At 39.2% G+C, this 14,454-nt stretch overlaps 2 protein-coding genes across 2 annotated transcripts in view; both read right to left on the minus strand.

Annotated features, from left to right (window-relative positions):
• The window catches only part of LOC143031538 (uncharacterized), a 485,407-nt gene that overhangs the window by 135,202 nt on the left and 335,751 nt on the right, over nucleotides 1-14,454 (minus strand). The gene's annotated exons all lie outside the window — the stretch shown is intronic.
• LOC143031523 (uncharacterized) lies at nucleotides 1,953-13,061 on the minus strand. Its single transcript, XM_076195482.1, has 2 exons — nucleotides 12,944-13,061; nucleotides 1,953-6,166 (listed from the first exon to the last, which is right to left on the minus strand). Exon 2 carries the CDS (start codon nucleotides 6,148-6,150, stop codon nucleotides 4,639-4,641), a length of 1,512 nt encoding a protein of 503 aa, XP_076051597.1. The 5' UTR covers nucleotides 6,151-6,166; nucleotides 12,944-13,061; the 3' UTR covers nucleotides 1,953-4,638.

A 14,454-nucleotide genomic window follows, 5' to 3' on the forward strand; every position in this document is an offset into this window, starting at 1 on the left:
AATGAGTGGAGTTCCACAAGGTTCAATATTTGCACCCATAATGTTTCTTGTCTATGTCCAAGACATGATACAAGGCACAACAAGCTATGCCAACATGTTTGTAGATGATGCAAAAATTATGAGAAAAGTGAAAAATGAGGACTGCAGGCTATTGTAAAAAGATCTAGATACTATTTTTGCATGAAGCCAAGAACAGGAAATTAATTTTAGTACCACAAAAAAAAAAAAAAAAAAATACAAATAGAAATGAGCAATAACAGCAAAAGACCATCCTTAAATTATTTTTTAGGAAGTAAATCCATTACAAAAAAGGAGAAAGATTTGGGAGTGTTGATAGAAGACCTGTTACCTGACAGACCTATCAACAGGATTGTAGGAGAGACATCCAGACTGTTGCAGAAGATTAAAGAGGCTTTTCACTATATGGATGAAGAGATAATGGAAAACTCATCAAAATCCTTATCCAACCACAACTGGACGGTGCATCAGCGGTAAGAGGTCATGGGAACAAATTAAGAAAGACTACATGACTAAAGGATGTGAAGAAATACATATTCCATGTAGGTACATAAATACTTGGAACAACTTAGAAGATGATATAGCCTAAGCTGGAACAATATGTGAATTCAAACCTAAATATGAAAATTGGAAATCAAGGATATTGAATAACCTGGAATTGTACATGAATTTGAGGCTAGGTATGATAAATTTGAAAGTAGGAAATGGGATCCAATAAGTGTTGCTCCTTTACTGAGTACTACAATTAAGTAAATACCACCTCCATCCTATCAGTGAGAGGAGGGGGTTAGTGAACATCCATATTATTTCCCTTCCTAGGAGGAGGAGGATGGTGTCAAGTCACTGTCAAAGGTCCAAGTCATTTTCAACAAAGCAATCAACAAGAGCCACTGACAACCAGAAAATGTGTTATGGTAGCAACATCGTCTTGGAATGTCCCCATCCAGGTAGAGTATTCAATAAAGTTTTGAGAAAGACATACAGATAGCCGAGAACCTTTAAATTAGCTTTCCATTACATGGAAAAAGGGATGATAGTCTAAAATCATAGTGCCTACTCTGCCTCCCAGATTGGAATATGCAGCAATGGTCTGCTCCCCACATAGAGTGAAGGACAATACCTACTAAGAGATGAAGCACAGGGCAGTAATTAAAATTGTTCCTAACGTTGTAGATAAGCCATACAAAGAGGCTTTAACCCATTCAACTCCGATGACAAGATGTCTTGTCATTTGGTCAAATAAAACAAAAAATCATAAAACACCAAAATGTTTGATCAAACACCAGAAAAATATGACGTCAGTCCTCGCTTCGCTGCGAGCGAAGCGAGGATTGACGTCATATTTTTCTGGTGTTTGATCAAACATTTTGGTGTTTTATGATTTTTTGTTTTATTTGACCAAATGACAAGACATCTTGTCATCGGAGTTGAATGGGTTAAGCAATGAACCTGCCATTTTGTTAAAGGAACAGAGACAGAGAAGTGACCTGATTGCAGTTCCCAGGTCTCTGAAAGGGGTGGACATAACTGACATAGAAGATCTCTTGGTTTAGGATGGGATGGCATTAAGAGGTCATGAGAACAAAATGAAAAACAACAGCTATCTAAGGGATATGAAATACTTCCTCATACACATGTGTAAACTTTTGGAATAACTTAAATAATGATATAGTTCAAACTAATACCACATGTGATCTCAAAACTAGGTATGATAATTGGAGAATATGAAACAGGCTGCACTTGGGGGCCAAAGGCCTGTGAACTTCAGGAACAAGCCGGGACCGCCCTTGTCCCTTCCACCACAAGCGCATAGTTTCAAAGGACCAGAGAAGTATGTTTCTCAAAAGGGGAGCAAGAGGAGGTGACAAACCTCATGTAAACCGCAGTCCTAATCTAGGTTTGACAAAAACATTAAATAATGCTTTGACATTTATTGCAATTTAAGATGTCTCCACAAATCAGCAATGTGCAATCAAGATTAGACAAACTACTATATTCACTCTTCAACTATTAGAGTAACATGATACATCAAGATTAGAAAATTTTCTACCATTTATCAACTATTGGTTAGAAAATCTAACATAAAATACATGGTTGGAGACACCCGTCCTAAACTAACCCTGCGTGCTCTAATCCCTAAGCTGAAATGACACAAATACCTTGCTCCATTCTTGTGATGTAGTGCTAGTAGGTAGAAACTTGTAATGAAGAATTATATTCACATGAACGAGATGTCCTAGAAGCACTGTTGTGAATGGCAGGGGTCCAAACCATATCCTTCTAGGGCTAGCATAGGGGCGATGCCTGCCATTTTCAGAATTCTCAGTTCACCGTCTACCTGAAGTCTATCTTTTGTTGACTCCCACATCCAATTAAACGCTCACTTGAATTTCACCACAGTTCACTGGAATCTACCGGCCGATACCGTGGATGTCTTAGGATTCGAAATTCACTTCGAGAATGGCGGGATGGAGGGAGGGAGGCCCAAACCACATCCTTCGAGGGACACCCTAGAGACGACGTGTGATCACTCCAGAAAACATTTTCCTTGTATTCACTAGTCCAATTGTTACTCATCCTTTGTGTTAGTCCATGTCCAATCAAATCGAGTACGTGAACTTCGTTGTTCATTCACAATAATCCAAACCCACCATACTGGACGCCGTGGCCAGTATGGTGGGTCGACGCAAACTGAGGGGAATGACGCCCAGGGCCAACCACAGAGTGCGATGCCCTGCTTTTAGTGGGCGAATTTCCAATTGTTAATTTGCATGAGTAATATGGTGTGATGATGAGGCAGAAGTTGAGGCAATTCTAGGAGTCTTGTGAGGTAGTTACTAGTTATAACCAAGGGATACATGATCTTAAATAACCTAATTTAAACTAACTAAAAATAAAAAGTGGAGAGCACGCAGGGGTATTGTATGTAACGGGCTCTCCAATAAAAACAATAAAGATGAAATTTTGGTGATACATAGGCAAAAATGGATCTATAACACAAAAATACAAGGACACAAAAACATATGGTGAATTAACTAAAGTTAATTGATAAGTTGAGGCTTTTTAGTTTTAACATTATAGCACCTTTGATTGACTTCGAGTATGGGTAGCTTACAAAGACATCTTTGGATGGTGAGGTCAAATGATTCCTGACTAAAATCGAGGATACTTACTCAATAAGGCACTGTCAACCAATTAGCACTAAATTCTCACAACAAAATGCTGTGGAGAAGGGGACTCGCAAAACTTTAACTTGCTTGAAAAGGGAGCAAAAATACAAAGAAGTAATCACTGGATGTTTTAAGACTTCCAGTGCTTTCACAGAGTGAAGGAAAATAACTGAGAGGGCTAAGAAGAAACTAAAGAAATTAGAAAACACTAAGTAGTGTGTCACAACACCTAAGTTGTGACAAATTAAACTCATTAAAATTAAATATTATTACACTAACAAAACAGCACATAAACACAAATAAACATAAAATAATATGACAACACCTATGACAATAAAAACTATTCAGGGTATTCACCAAATATCTTGTATCTCGTATGATCTGGTGGGTGAAACAAAGTCTTGTTTATGGTATAGACAAGTCTTTCTGTCACGAAAAGGTTTGAGGTGAATGATAACTTCTGGTAGGGGCAGCTTCGGGTAGTGGTGGTTTGAGGTGAATGGTACATTTGGAAGGAGACAGATTCTTGTAGTTTCTTCTGGTAGTCAGGAACACATAGGAACTTGATGATGTTTTTTATAAAGAAACAAAAGAAAAATAGCTTTGATCGTACTCCAGCAGCAATCTGGATCATGGTCGATAAATTCGGTTAACAGAGGTTGAACCCTTCGTTTGGAGACGGCTCGTAGTTATGGTCCAAAGGACTTGTTTAGCAGAGTTGTCGTAAGCAGACGATTTGCAGAAAGCCTATGTAGATTCATATGGGCCCTAGGCTTCAGCTTCTCTTTCTGCTATGACTTCTGTCTTCTGCTGACTTCGGTGTTCTCTTGACTTCTGCATTCTCTTTCGGTTGCACTAGGTTCGTGCCCTTATATACTCGTACTATGCAAAAGAGAGCTGACATTTCAAACATGGCCAAACAAATCCAAACTAGTTTGAAGATCCTCAGCCAATGGGAAAGCAGAGTGAGCTTTTCCCGCCCAAATCAGGAATATTTCTGCTTCTTTTACCTGTGATCATACATAAGGGGCGCGCTCCAATAAACATGGTATTGCGCAGTTATAAACAAGTATATTTATACATATGTAAATTTTACATTTTGATAACATATATATCACACAAGGTGTGCCTTAACATTACAAACAGGAGACATTATTCACACAAGGGCGTGACACAGCACAAGCACAGGATTCTACTCACCTCAAGGATGTGACATTTATGTGGATGTATTGTGAGGTACAGAAGGTTATGTTCGAGTATATATATATATATAATATATATATATATATATATATATATTGCGTGCAGTTTGTAAAATTCCAATGTGTGGCTGATATTGGGAACTACTGTGGATGGATAGTCAAAGGTGGTTTTCATTATTTGTTTAAAGACAGTAATTGGAATTTCGTTGTGAAAGAATGCGCATTTGTGGGGTTTGTCTTATGTGCACTTATAAGAGTTCCTCGCCTGCGTGTTTCCTTTTGTGGATGCTCGAGCTTCTTGTATTTGAGAAAGCAGCCCCACAAAGCCCACAATTAATTGGTTTCCCACCTGTATGAGTTTGCATGTGTGACTTCAAGTGAGCTGATTGTGAGAAAGTAGAATCGCATTGCTCACATTGATAAGACTTCTCACCTGTGTGCGTCTTCCGTATATGGTATTGCAAGCCCGTTCTTTGAGCGAAAGCAGCGCCACAAAAGCTGCACTCGTGTGGTTTCTCACCTGTATGAGTTTGCATGTGTGTCTTCAACTGTTCCGATGTTCTGAAAAGAGCAACACACAAGGAACACTTGTACGGCTTCTCCCCGGTATGAACACGTATGTGAACCTTGAGGCGTCCAGGCCGGGAAAAGGCTGAGTGACAGTATGAGCATTTGTGGGGTTTGTCTTCCGTGCGCTTATACAGTTCCTGGCCTGTGTGTTTCCTTTTGTGGTTGCTCAAACTGTTTGTATTTGAGAAAGCAGCATCACAAAGCCCACACTGGTGTGGTTTGTCACCTGTATGAATTCGCATGTGTGACTTCATGTGATCTAATCGTGAGAAAGCAGACTCGCATTGCTCACATTTATAGGACTTCTCATCTGTGTGCTTCTTCCGTATATGATTTTTCAAGCCCGTTCTTTGAGTGAAAGCAGCGCCACAAAAGCTGCACTCATGTGGTTTCTCGCCTGTATGAGTTTGCATGTGTAACTTCAAGTGAGTTGATTGGGAGAAACTAGAATCACATTGCTCGCATTCATATGGCCTCTCACCTGTGTGTGTCCGTATATGGATTTTCAAGCTACTTTTTGCAGAGAAAGCAGCGCCACAAAAGCTGCACTCGTGCGGTTTCTCGCCTGTATGAGTTTGCATGTGTGACTTCAAATGTCCTGATTCTTTGAAAGAAGCGACGCACAAGGAACACTTGTACGGCTTCTCCCCTGTATGAACACGTACGTGCACCTTGAGGCGTCCAGGCCGGGAAAAGGCTGCATGACAGTATGAGCATTTGTGGGGTTTGTCTTCCGTGTGTGTCTTCTTAATGTGGTCTTGGAGATCTCCTTTTTGATAAAAGGCCATATTACATTGAGGGCAATGATATTGCATTTCCTCTTCTTTACTGCAATGGTCATTCATAACAGTAGTGCTGCCTGAAAGGGTGGACTTAAAAGACTGATCTCTTTGGGAACTTTTCTGAACGCAGACCTTACCATGGCACTCAAACTCATCTATTGTAGTGAATGTCAAATGGCAAATATCACAAAATAATATTTTTTCCTCTTTGAAAGTCATATCAGTGTTTTCTAGAGTGAGGCTGTCCTGCTGAGCAGAATAACCTTTACAGGTATCAGACTGAAATGGTTCTAATTTGATATCTGCAGGAGGGGCATCTGTCTTGTGGGTCTGCTCTGGAAAGCTCTTATCATCTCCTCTCCATTGGTTTAGGTCATCACTCACTAACTTGGACACTGTACCATCCATCTTATCTCTTGTCAGTCTGAAAGGAAGAGATGAAAGACATGTAAAGGCTTGTATACAAAATGTCTATATTTTATATCTTTATATTCATGACAACCTCACTGCCAAACAGTAATGTGATAAAGTACCACAAAATTAACTTGCGTGGAAATTGGAGCATATTGGAGGACTGAGAGGCAAACTACTCAAATAGATGAAAATATTTTTGAAGGGAAGATACATGAGGACAGCTGTAAAGGATAAGATGTCAAGATGGAGAGGAGGAGTAATGAGTCGAATTCCTCAAGGTTCAATGCCTGCACCAACAATGTCTCTTGTCTGTATTTACTTAGTTCTATTTTATGGGATGGGGAGCTACACTCGTGGTGTCCTGCCTTTGTATCTCGTAGTGTCTAATTTGCTCTTAAATTCGTGTATGGTTTTTGCACACACTATTGTTTCATCCAGTTTGTTCCACATGTTTCATCCAGTTTGTTCCACATTCTGTGTGGAAAACTGTTCTTCTTCAGATCTCTTCTATAACTATCATTTGTTACTTTCTTTCCATGTCCTCTTGTGTCTCTCTTGTTCCAATTTAACAAGTCCTCTCTATCGAGTATTTCTGCACCCTTCATGATTCTATAGATGGTCAGTTGTTGTTGTTGTTGTCGTTCCCTAGACTGTCTGTCCGAGCAGTCCCGTCTCCCCAAGGAAGGCCACAGCCGAAACTGGGTTTTCCCACAAATCCTTTATAGAGTGTATGTTGTGTTGTTTGCGTGCATGATTGTGTATAATGCAGTCTTCCATTATGTGTTGTATGGTATGGGGTGAAGTGTTACATCCTCAAAGTGATAAAATGTCCTGGAGCTGCAACGTCTACGTCGTGGGACCACCCCCCAACCCCAAGAGTTGGGGGCCAATCAGCAGCAACCACCCCTGGCCATCAGCTCTACGCAGATGGCACCGATCCCCAACGAGGAGCTACGCCTACCTGGGGGAGTACCACAATAGATGGTCAGTAGGTTGCCTCTCTTTGTTCCAAAGTCGGTAATTCCAATTTAGCCAGTCTCTCTTCATATGACAAATTTGAAAGTGCTGGAGCCATTTTTGTGGTTGCTTTCTGGATTCTTTCAATTTTCTTTATATTCTTTCAATTTTCTTTATATTCTTTTTGTGACACTGCTTCTGATCCAGGGCAGTGGACAAGGTGCAGGGATGACCCGTCATTCAGGAGGTGCTAAGATAGGAGGGAGGGTGGAGGGGTGTGGAGTGTATTCAGGGATGGAATGGGTGGGAATGATTTTATGCCTTTTTCTTTTTGGCTACCCCCGTTATAAGGGGGAAAAAGCCTTGGTATATGTATGTATGGTACTGGGTGACCATAATGTTGTCTTATTAGTGTGACTAATATTATTTTAATCATTTCTTTGTCCAAATAGGTAAATGCCACTTTTATTGATCATAGCTAGTTATAGGATTCTCTGACAATTTTGCTTATTTGTTTATCAGGACAAGTTGTTTGAGATAATTGCTCCCAGATCTTTTTCAGATCCCACCTTCTTTACCTCCTTATTTCCAATTTCATATTGCCCTGATATTCTATTTTTCACTTCTCCACACTCCATTATGCTACACTTCTTAATGTTGAAGTCCACTTCCCATTTCTGATTCCATTTCCAAACCTTGTTCAGGTCTCCCTGTAAAGTTTCACAATCTGTTTCAGCTTTTACTTTCCTCAACAATTTAGCATTGTCTGCAAAGAAACTCATGTAACATTCCACATCATCCATGTCATTCACATAAATAGCAAACATTATTGGAGTCAATACAGATCCTTGTGGAACTCCACTAATCACCTCCTTCCAACCTGAATATTTTTCCCTGAGTACTACTCTCATCTTTCTACGATTCAGGAAATCCTCCATCAAGTTGAGTAGGTTACCTTGTATCCCTCCTATGTTTTCCAATTATTTTTAATAATTTTTGGTGTGGTACCTTGTCAAAGGCTTTTTGTAAGTCCAAGAAAGCACAATCAACCCAGCCATCCCTTTCTCGTATTATATCCATCAGTCTTGAGTAAAAATGAATTAAATTTGTGGTACATAATCTTCCCTGTCTGTGCCCAAATTGTCTTGGGTTTATTATGTTATTTTCATCTAGGTGCTTTACCCATCTATCCTTGATAATTTTCTCACAAGTTTTGGCTACAGTGCATGTTTGTGAGACCGGTCTGTAATTAGTTGGTTCTTCCTTGCTTGCTACTTTATAAATTGGTACAATGTTGGCATTTTCCTTTTTTAAGTGAGCAACTTATTATGCTATATATTTTGTCCATTAGTTCTTTTTTGCATTCTTTTAGTATACAGTTTTCAATTCCGTCCGGGCCATGCAATTTTGTAACATCAAGGTTTGTTAATTGCTCCATTATTTATTTTTGTGTTATCATTTCGCATGGGGGTAGATCGCACTTCGCTTCCTTCTTCTCAATACTGTACCTTCTCTCTAGTGAAAAACAACTTGAAGTGATTATTCATGACTTCAGCCATTTCTAGATATTCTGTGTATTCTGTATTTCCTTGGCGTAGTTTAACCAATTTTACTGTTTATTTTCAAGTTTACCACTCACATATCTATAGTTTGGGTTGCTCTTTGCACCTTTCTATAATGTCTTTTTCACAGTTCCTTTTTTCCTCTCTTTGCACTTTCACACACTCATTTCTATAGTTTATATGTATTTGCCATTTTCCAGGTTTTTTAACTTTTCTCCATCTTTTTCAAGCTTTAACTCTTCTACCTTTTGCCTCACTGCATCTTCTGGTAAACCAGCATTTAATGTACACCCTCTCTTGTTTCTGTCTTGGTATGTACCTATTCAGTCCTTCATTATAGACATCCATCAAGATCTCCCATTTCTCTTCCACTTTTGTTTCTTCCATGTAGAATTTTTCCAGATTTGCATTTTGAAAGAATGTCTTCAGTTTTCCAAAGTCCATTTTGTTGTACATCAATCTTCTTTTTATGTACTTTTCATTTCTTTCTATATTTCTTCTTTTAGTTCAGCCTCTATAAGTATAGGACACCTGCACACAGAAACTAAAATCCTCCCCACAGAATATCATAGACAATTATATGTACACACTTCTACACTAGAGCCCTCAACTCCACTCACTCATCTCATTCTATTAAACAAGCAATGCCAGTTGAATGAAAATATTCATGTGAAAAAGGAAGAAACAATGGATAATTGAAGCAGCAGTGATGAAGAACAAAGTGTGAAAAATTAGTAAAATCATTCTGTCATTCACCCATGCATGAAAACCACTCACCACTCACATCCTCAAAGTGATAAAATGTGCAAATTCACTACACTACTATGCCTAAACTAAAGCAAATAATTAAGCAATATTTGGTCTTCCTATAGTCTTTCATGCAATCTTTCATTTTATAGCCTTTTTTCTTTCTTTTTTTAACTCCAAACAATTGCACACCATGAGTATGACCAACAAAACCCTATTGTGCAGTTATCGGGTTAAGTAGTACGAACCCATGGCTATACTGTGGTTCCTTTCATATATACATATATATATATATATATATATATATATATAATATATATATATATATATATATATATATATATACATATACACATTTAAGTAATAATTTTCTTGGGAACTATGGTCAGTAGTCTTCCCCTGCCTACAATGCCATGAACTGTCAATGGATGACAGAATTGGTCCAAAATAAAAAAATGTAGTTAATTGAATAAGGTTTCTGTATGTTAATAGATGAGATTCTAGATATATAATAAAATATAAGATACAGCAATATTGCATTTATTGCAGTAAATGAAATTACTAAAATTCAGTAATCATGCCAACATGGATATTTAACATAAAACTTGCATGGTCCAATAGCTCCTAACCTAACTTAATCTAGTATAACCATTCCATAGGAATAGATAGATAGATAGATAGATAGACTTTATTTGGCAATAAATCAATGTACATGAAGTGCAAATAATGACAAGAACACATAGTTCGAAATAATAAATGTAAATTGCCGAGGATAACACAAAAAGCATGAACGCTTATTTCCATTGTGGTCCTCATCAGGTAATTTTTCTACATTAAGTCACACAGACAAACATACATAGGGGGTTGAGGGGACCAGAGACACTCATGAGTAATACCAGTCAGTACACATATGACACGTAAACATTGTTATAGATTTGCTAACATTACTGCAATGTTTGTACACATAGGAACATTGAGTCCGAATATTTGAGCACCATCCAAAAGGAACCTTGCATTAATCAAAGGAACAACAAAATAATGTTAAACTGTAACAAAACAGTATGAGTGAGTACTATATCGGAGTAGTACCATTAACAATATATTGCATTTTTCTACATCTGTATCAACATGTATGAGTGAGCACTATATCAGAGTAGGACCATTAATGATATACTACAATATTCAACATCTGTAACAACATGTAGTTATAGTGAATCCTACACTGCAGCTAGGATTACCTATTAATTAAATCTAACATTTTACCTGAATCTCAGGACAGAGTGGGCAATTACTATGAGTAGTACATTATAACCTGAAGCATCAGAGGTAGGGTACAGGGGACCAGTACTCGAATGAGTAAAACAACAAGGAGAATGAGGAAAGAGGTCAGATCATAACTGTTCTCGGAACCTACCTGAGGCATATGCCATATTATGACTGGCAAAACAAAGGTGGAAACCAATTTGTAAACATCAATCATTGTTATGCTTAACTTCTGAAAAAAGGGGGGGAGGGGAGGTCAGAAACAGTTATGAGTGAACGCAGATATGGATGGTATTACTCATGGATTCAGGTATCCCTCACTAAGCTAGTAGTACACAAAATCAAGGCTGTTCTCTGTCCATAGCTGAGACATATAGTAACCCTTGACTTTTTTCTTGAAGGTAACCTTGCTATTTGTCTTCTTAATGGACACAGGTAGTGAGTTCCATAGTTGAGCACCTGTGAAGTGAAAACTGTTTTTGGTGCAGGGACCTGCATGAGGTACGATAAGAGACTCTTGACTGTTCCAGGTTCAGTTCTCAGCCGATAATGTAAAATTACAGCTCACATATGAGGGAGCAGAATTATGAATGACATTGTAAACCTGGTTTAGTTTCAGCTGCTGGACACGATATTTTACTGGTAACATTCCTACCTTGCTAAATTCTTCAATACCAATATGACTACGTTGAGGTAGGTTTAGTATGAATCTAATTATCTTATTCTGTGTAACCTGTAGCCGGGACTGGTTTTTTCTGCTCAGACTACTGTACCAAGAGCTACAAGCGTAATCGAAGTGATGTTGTAACAGGGCTGAGACCAGTAGCTTCTTTGTTTCCAGATCAAAATTTCTGGCTTTTCTGTACAAAAATTTGACTTTATGTGAACACTTGGAAACAATCTTATCTGTTATAGCATTCCCTGAGAGGGACTGATCTAAGGGTATTCCAAGATAGGTTACTTCTTGTTTTGACTCTAAGACATTAACCCCACATCTGACCTGTACATCGCTGTGTTTCCTGAGGTTGGGTTTGGATGCAAAGACAATACTTTCCGTTTTACCGAGGTGTAAGGACAGCCTATTATCTATGAGCCAGTCCTGGACCGATGACAGTTCGACACTCAGTTTCTCCTCTACTTCAACCGGGTCCCTACCTGAGACAATTAGAGCGGAGTCGTCTGCAAATAGCAGTAACTTACAGTTCACCGCACCTGGCATGTCGTTATTATAGATCAGGAACAGCAGCGGTCCTAAAATTGAACCTTGTGGTACACCACAAGTTATCTCTCTGTCATCTGAGCGGGCTTCATTTACCTTTACCTGTACAGATTGCTAAATTTTGGAGGTGCACACCTACACGATATAGCAATAGAAAATCAAATATCAACATTGTAAATTATTATATATCAATATAATGAATATATTTTTGGCAGATATCAATAACAGAAAAGTTGCTCAAAAAATTACACAAACGCACACACACACACCCAACTCCCTGCTCACAAGTTGAAGTAACAGCCTGCAGCACAGCAATACTGAAATTACTTCAGCCCTGGTGTGTGTGCATATAAGGTCACAACATTACCCATACATCGGTCATATATGAGCTCTGAGCTCTCAGGAGGAAAAAAGCTGTTGATCACGAATTCAATATGCGAGTTAAAAAAAAAAAAAAAAAAAGACCATGGTCACATGGTGAATCTTTGACTACTTGAGAATCTTTTTTTTTTATTATTATTATTGATGTGGAGGTCATAGAAATTAAAGCATGATCAATCTGTCTATTCTAACCTAACCTACACTTAGTAATGCAGTACCTGTAATTCTAGAGGTCATCAGGGGCATCGTCATCGACCTCCAAATCTATCAAAACAATGATGGTGTCTAAAGGATTCGACATTGTTAATTTAGTTTGTACATAGCTTTCAGCTACGTTATCTGTTAGAAATCGCCAAGAAAAATATTTATCAAATTGATGTATCATATTTTACAAAATCACTTAATTTTCTAATGTTATATTGTGTAGCTTTCAAATGCAAAAAAGAAAAGAGAAAAATGTTTTTGCACTTATATGTACTAACCATATCAATATCATCCATGGGACTCCCATGGATGATATTGATGGGATCTTATATACGACGCTGTCTCTACTCCCCCTCATCTTAGTCCCGCTTTTTATTATGTCACCAATCTTCGTTCCCGATGTTACGGCTGCTTTTACTTCCGTGCTCCTGAGCATTCTAATAATGTCTCCTACCTTCTCAGAGTTAGGAAGCGCCATGTACGATGTTTTTGTGGTGGCGTTGCCTTCTCTTAACCTGCTTGTGTGGATTATTTCTTCCGCTCTTCATCTTAGGCTCAGGACTAAGCCCTTGGGGTAGCCAAGTTTCAAGAAGGCCACGATGATGTATTCGATTTCCTCCTCCAGGAATTCCTCGCTGCATATCCTGTAGGTACGCAGGAAGAAGCCCATGACTACCCCCTTTTTCGTCCTCTCATTGTGTGCCGACAGGTAGTGTATGAAGTCGTTACGGTTCGTAGGCTTTCTGTAAGCTATGATTTTCAGACCTGGATGATGTCAGGAGTCAATTAAATAGAGTGAATCCGCAGATCCAATTCACTATAGAAGAGGAAGAAGAGGGAAAGCTTCCGTTTCTGGATACCCTGTTAATAAAGACAACTGAGGGCCTCCTGTTCAGGGTTTACAGAAAGCCTACGAACCGTGACGACTTCATACACTACCTGTCGGCACACAATGAGAGGACGAAAAAGGGGGTAGTCATGGGCTTCTTCCTGCGTGCCTACAGGATATGCAGCGAGGAATTCCTGGAGGAGGAAATCGAATACATCATCGCGGCCTTCTTGAAACTTGGCTACCCCAAGGGCTTAGTCCTGAGCCTAAGACGAAGAGCGGAAGAAATAATCCACACAAGCAGGTTAAGAGAAGGCAACGCCACCACAAAAACATCGTACATGGCGCTTCCTAACTCTGAGAAGGTAGGAGACATTATTAGAATGCTCAGGAGCACGGAAGTAAAAGCAGCCGTAACATCGGGAACGAAGATTGGTGACATAATAAAAAGCGGGACTAAGATGAGGGGGAGTAGAGACAGCGTCGTATATAAGATCCCATGCACATCATGCGATAAAGCATACTATGGAGAGACTAAGAGGGGGCTTGACACTAGAATCAGGGAGCATAAGGCCGACCTCCGTCACCATAGACTCACCAACGCAATGGTGGTGCATGTTGACGAATCTGGGCACCTCCCACAATGGAACCGAGCCGAGATTCTACACGAAGGTATGGATAAGAAGACCAGAAAATCTATAGAAGCTGCTTGCATCACCACTCGTCCGAAAATCAACAATAAGGCGGGGAGCTTCACCTGGGCCAAATCCTCAGCGAGTATAGCGCTTCGTGATTGGCAGTCTCAGCGGGCCAATCAGAACACAGCGTTATACGCTCGCATACCCCCTTGAGCCGTAAGGCGTGTACATAAACTCTGTATGGATCTAGTATGCTCATTCCTTTGAGAAAGTCGATAGACGAAATGTCAGGAATAAAAGCTTCACCTCCGGTCCATGTTTCCTTTACCGTGTCTATACAACTTGTTCACATGGATTTTCACAATGTATACAAAAGTCAGTGGTATTGAGATTTTTATTCTCTTGAGAATAGTCTTGACTCCCTTATCATCTAAAAACAGCCAAGTTGCATGGATTGACAGCATAGTTATGGGACATCAATTTGAACCAGAATGTCTC

Source organism: Oratosquilla oratoria, chromosome 12 (assembly GCF_046742065.1).
Source record: "Oratosquilla oratoria isolate Oo_2021 chromosome 12, ASM4674206v1, whole genome shotgun sequence".
In the NCBI taxonomy this organism is placed as follows: Eukaryota; Metazoa; Arthropoda; class Malacostraca; order Stomatopoda; family Squillidae; genus Oratosquilla; species Oratosquilla oratoria.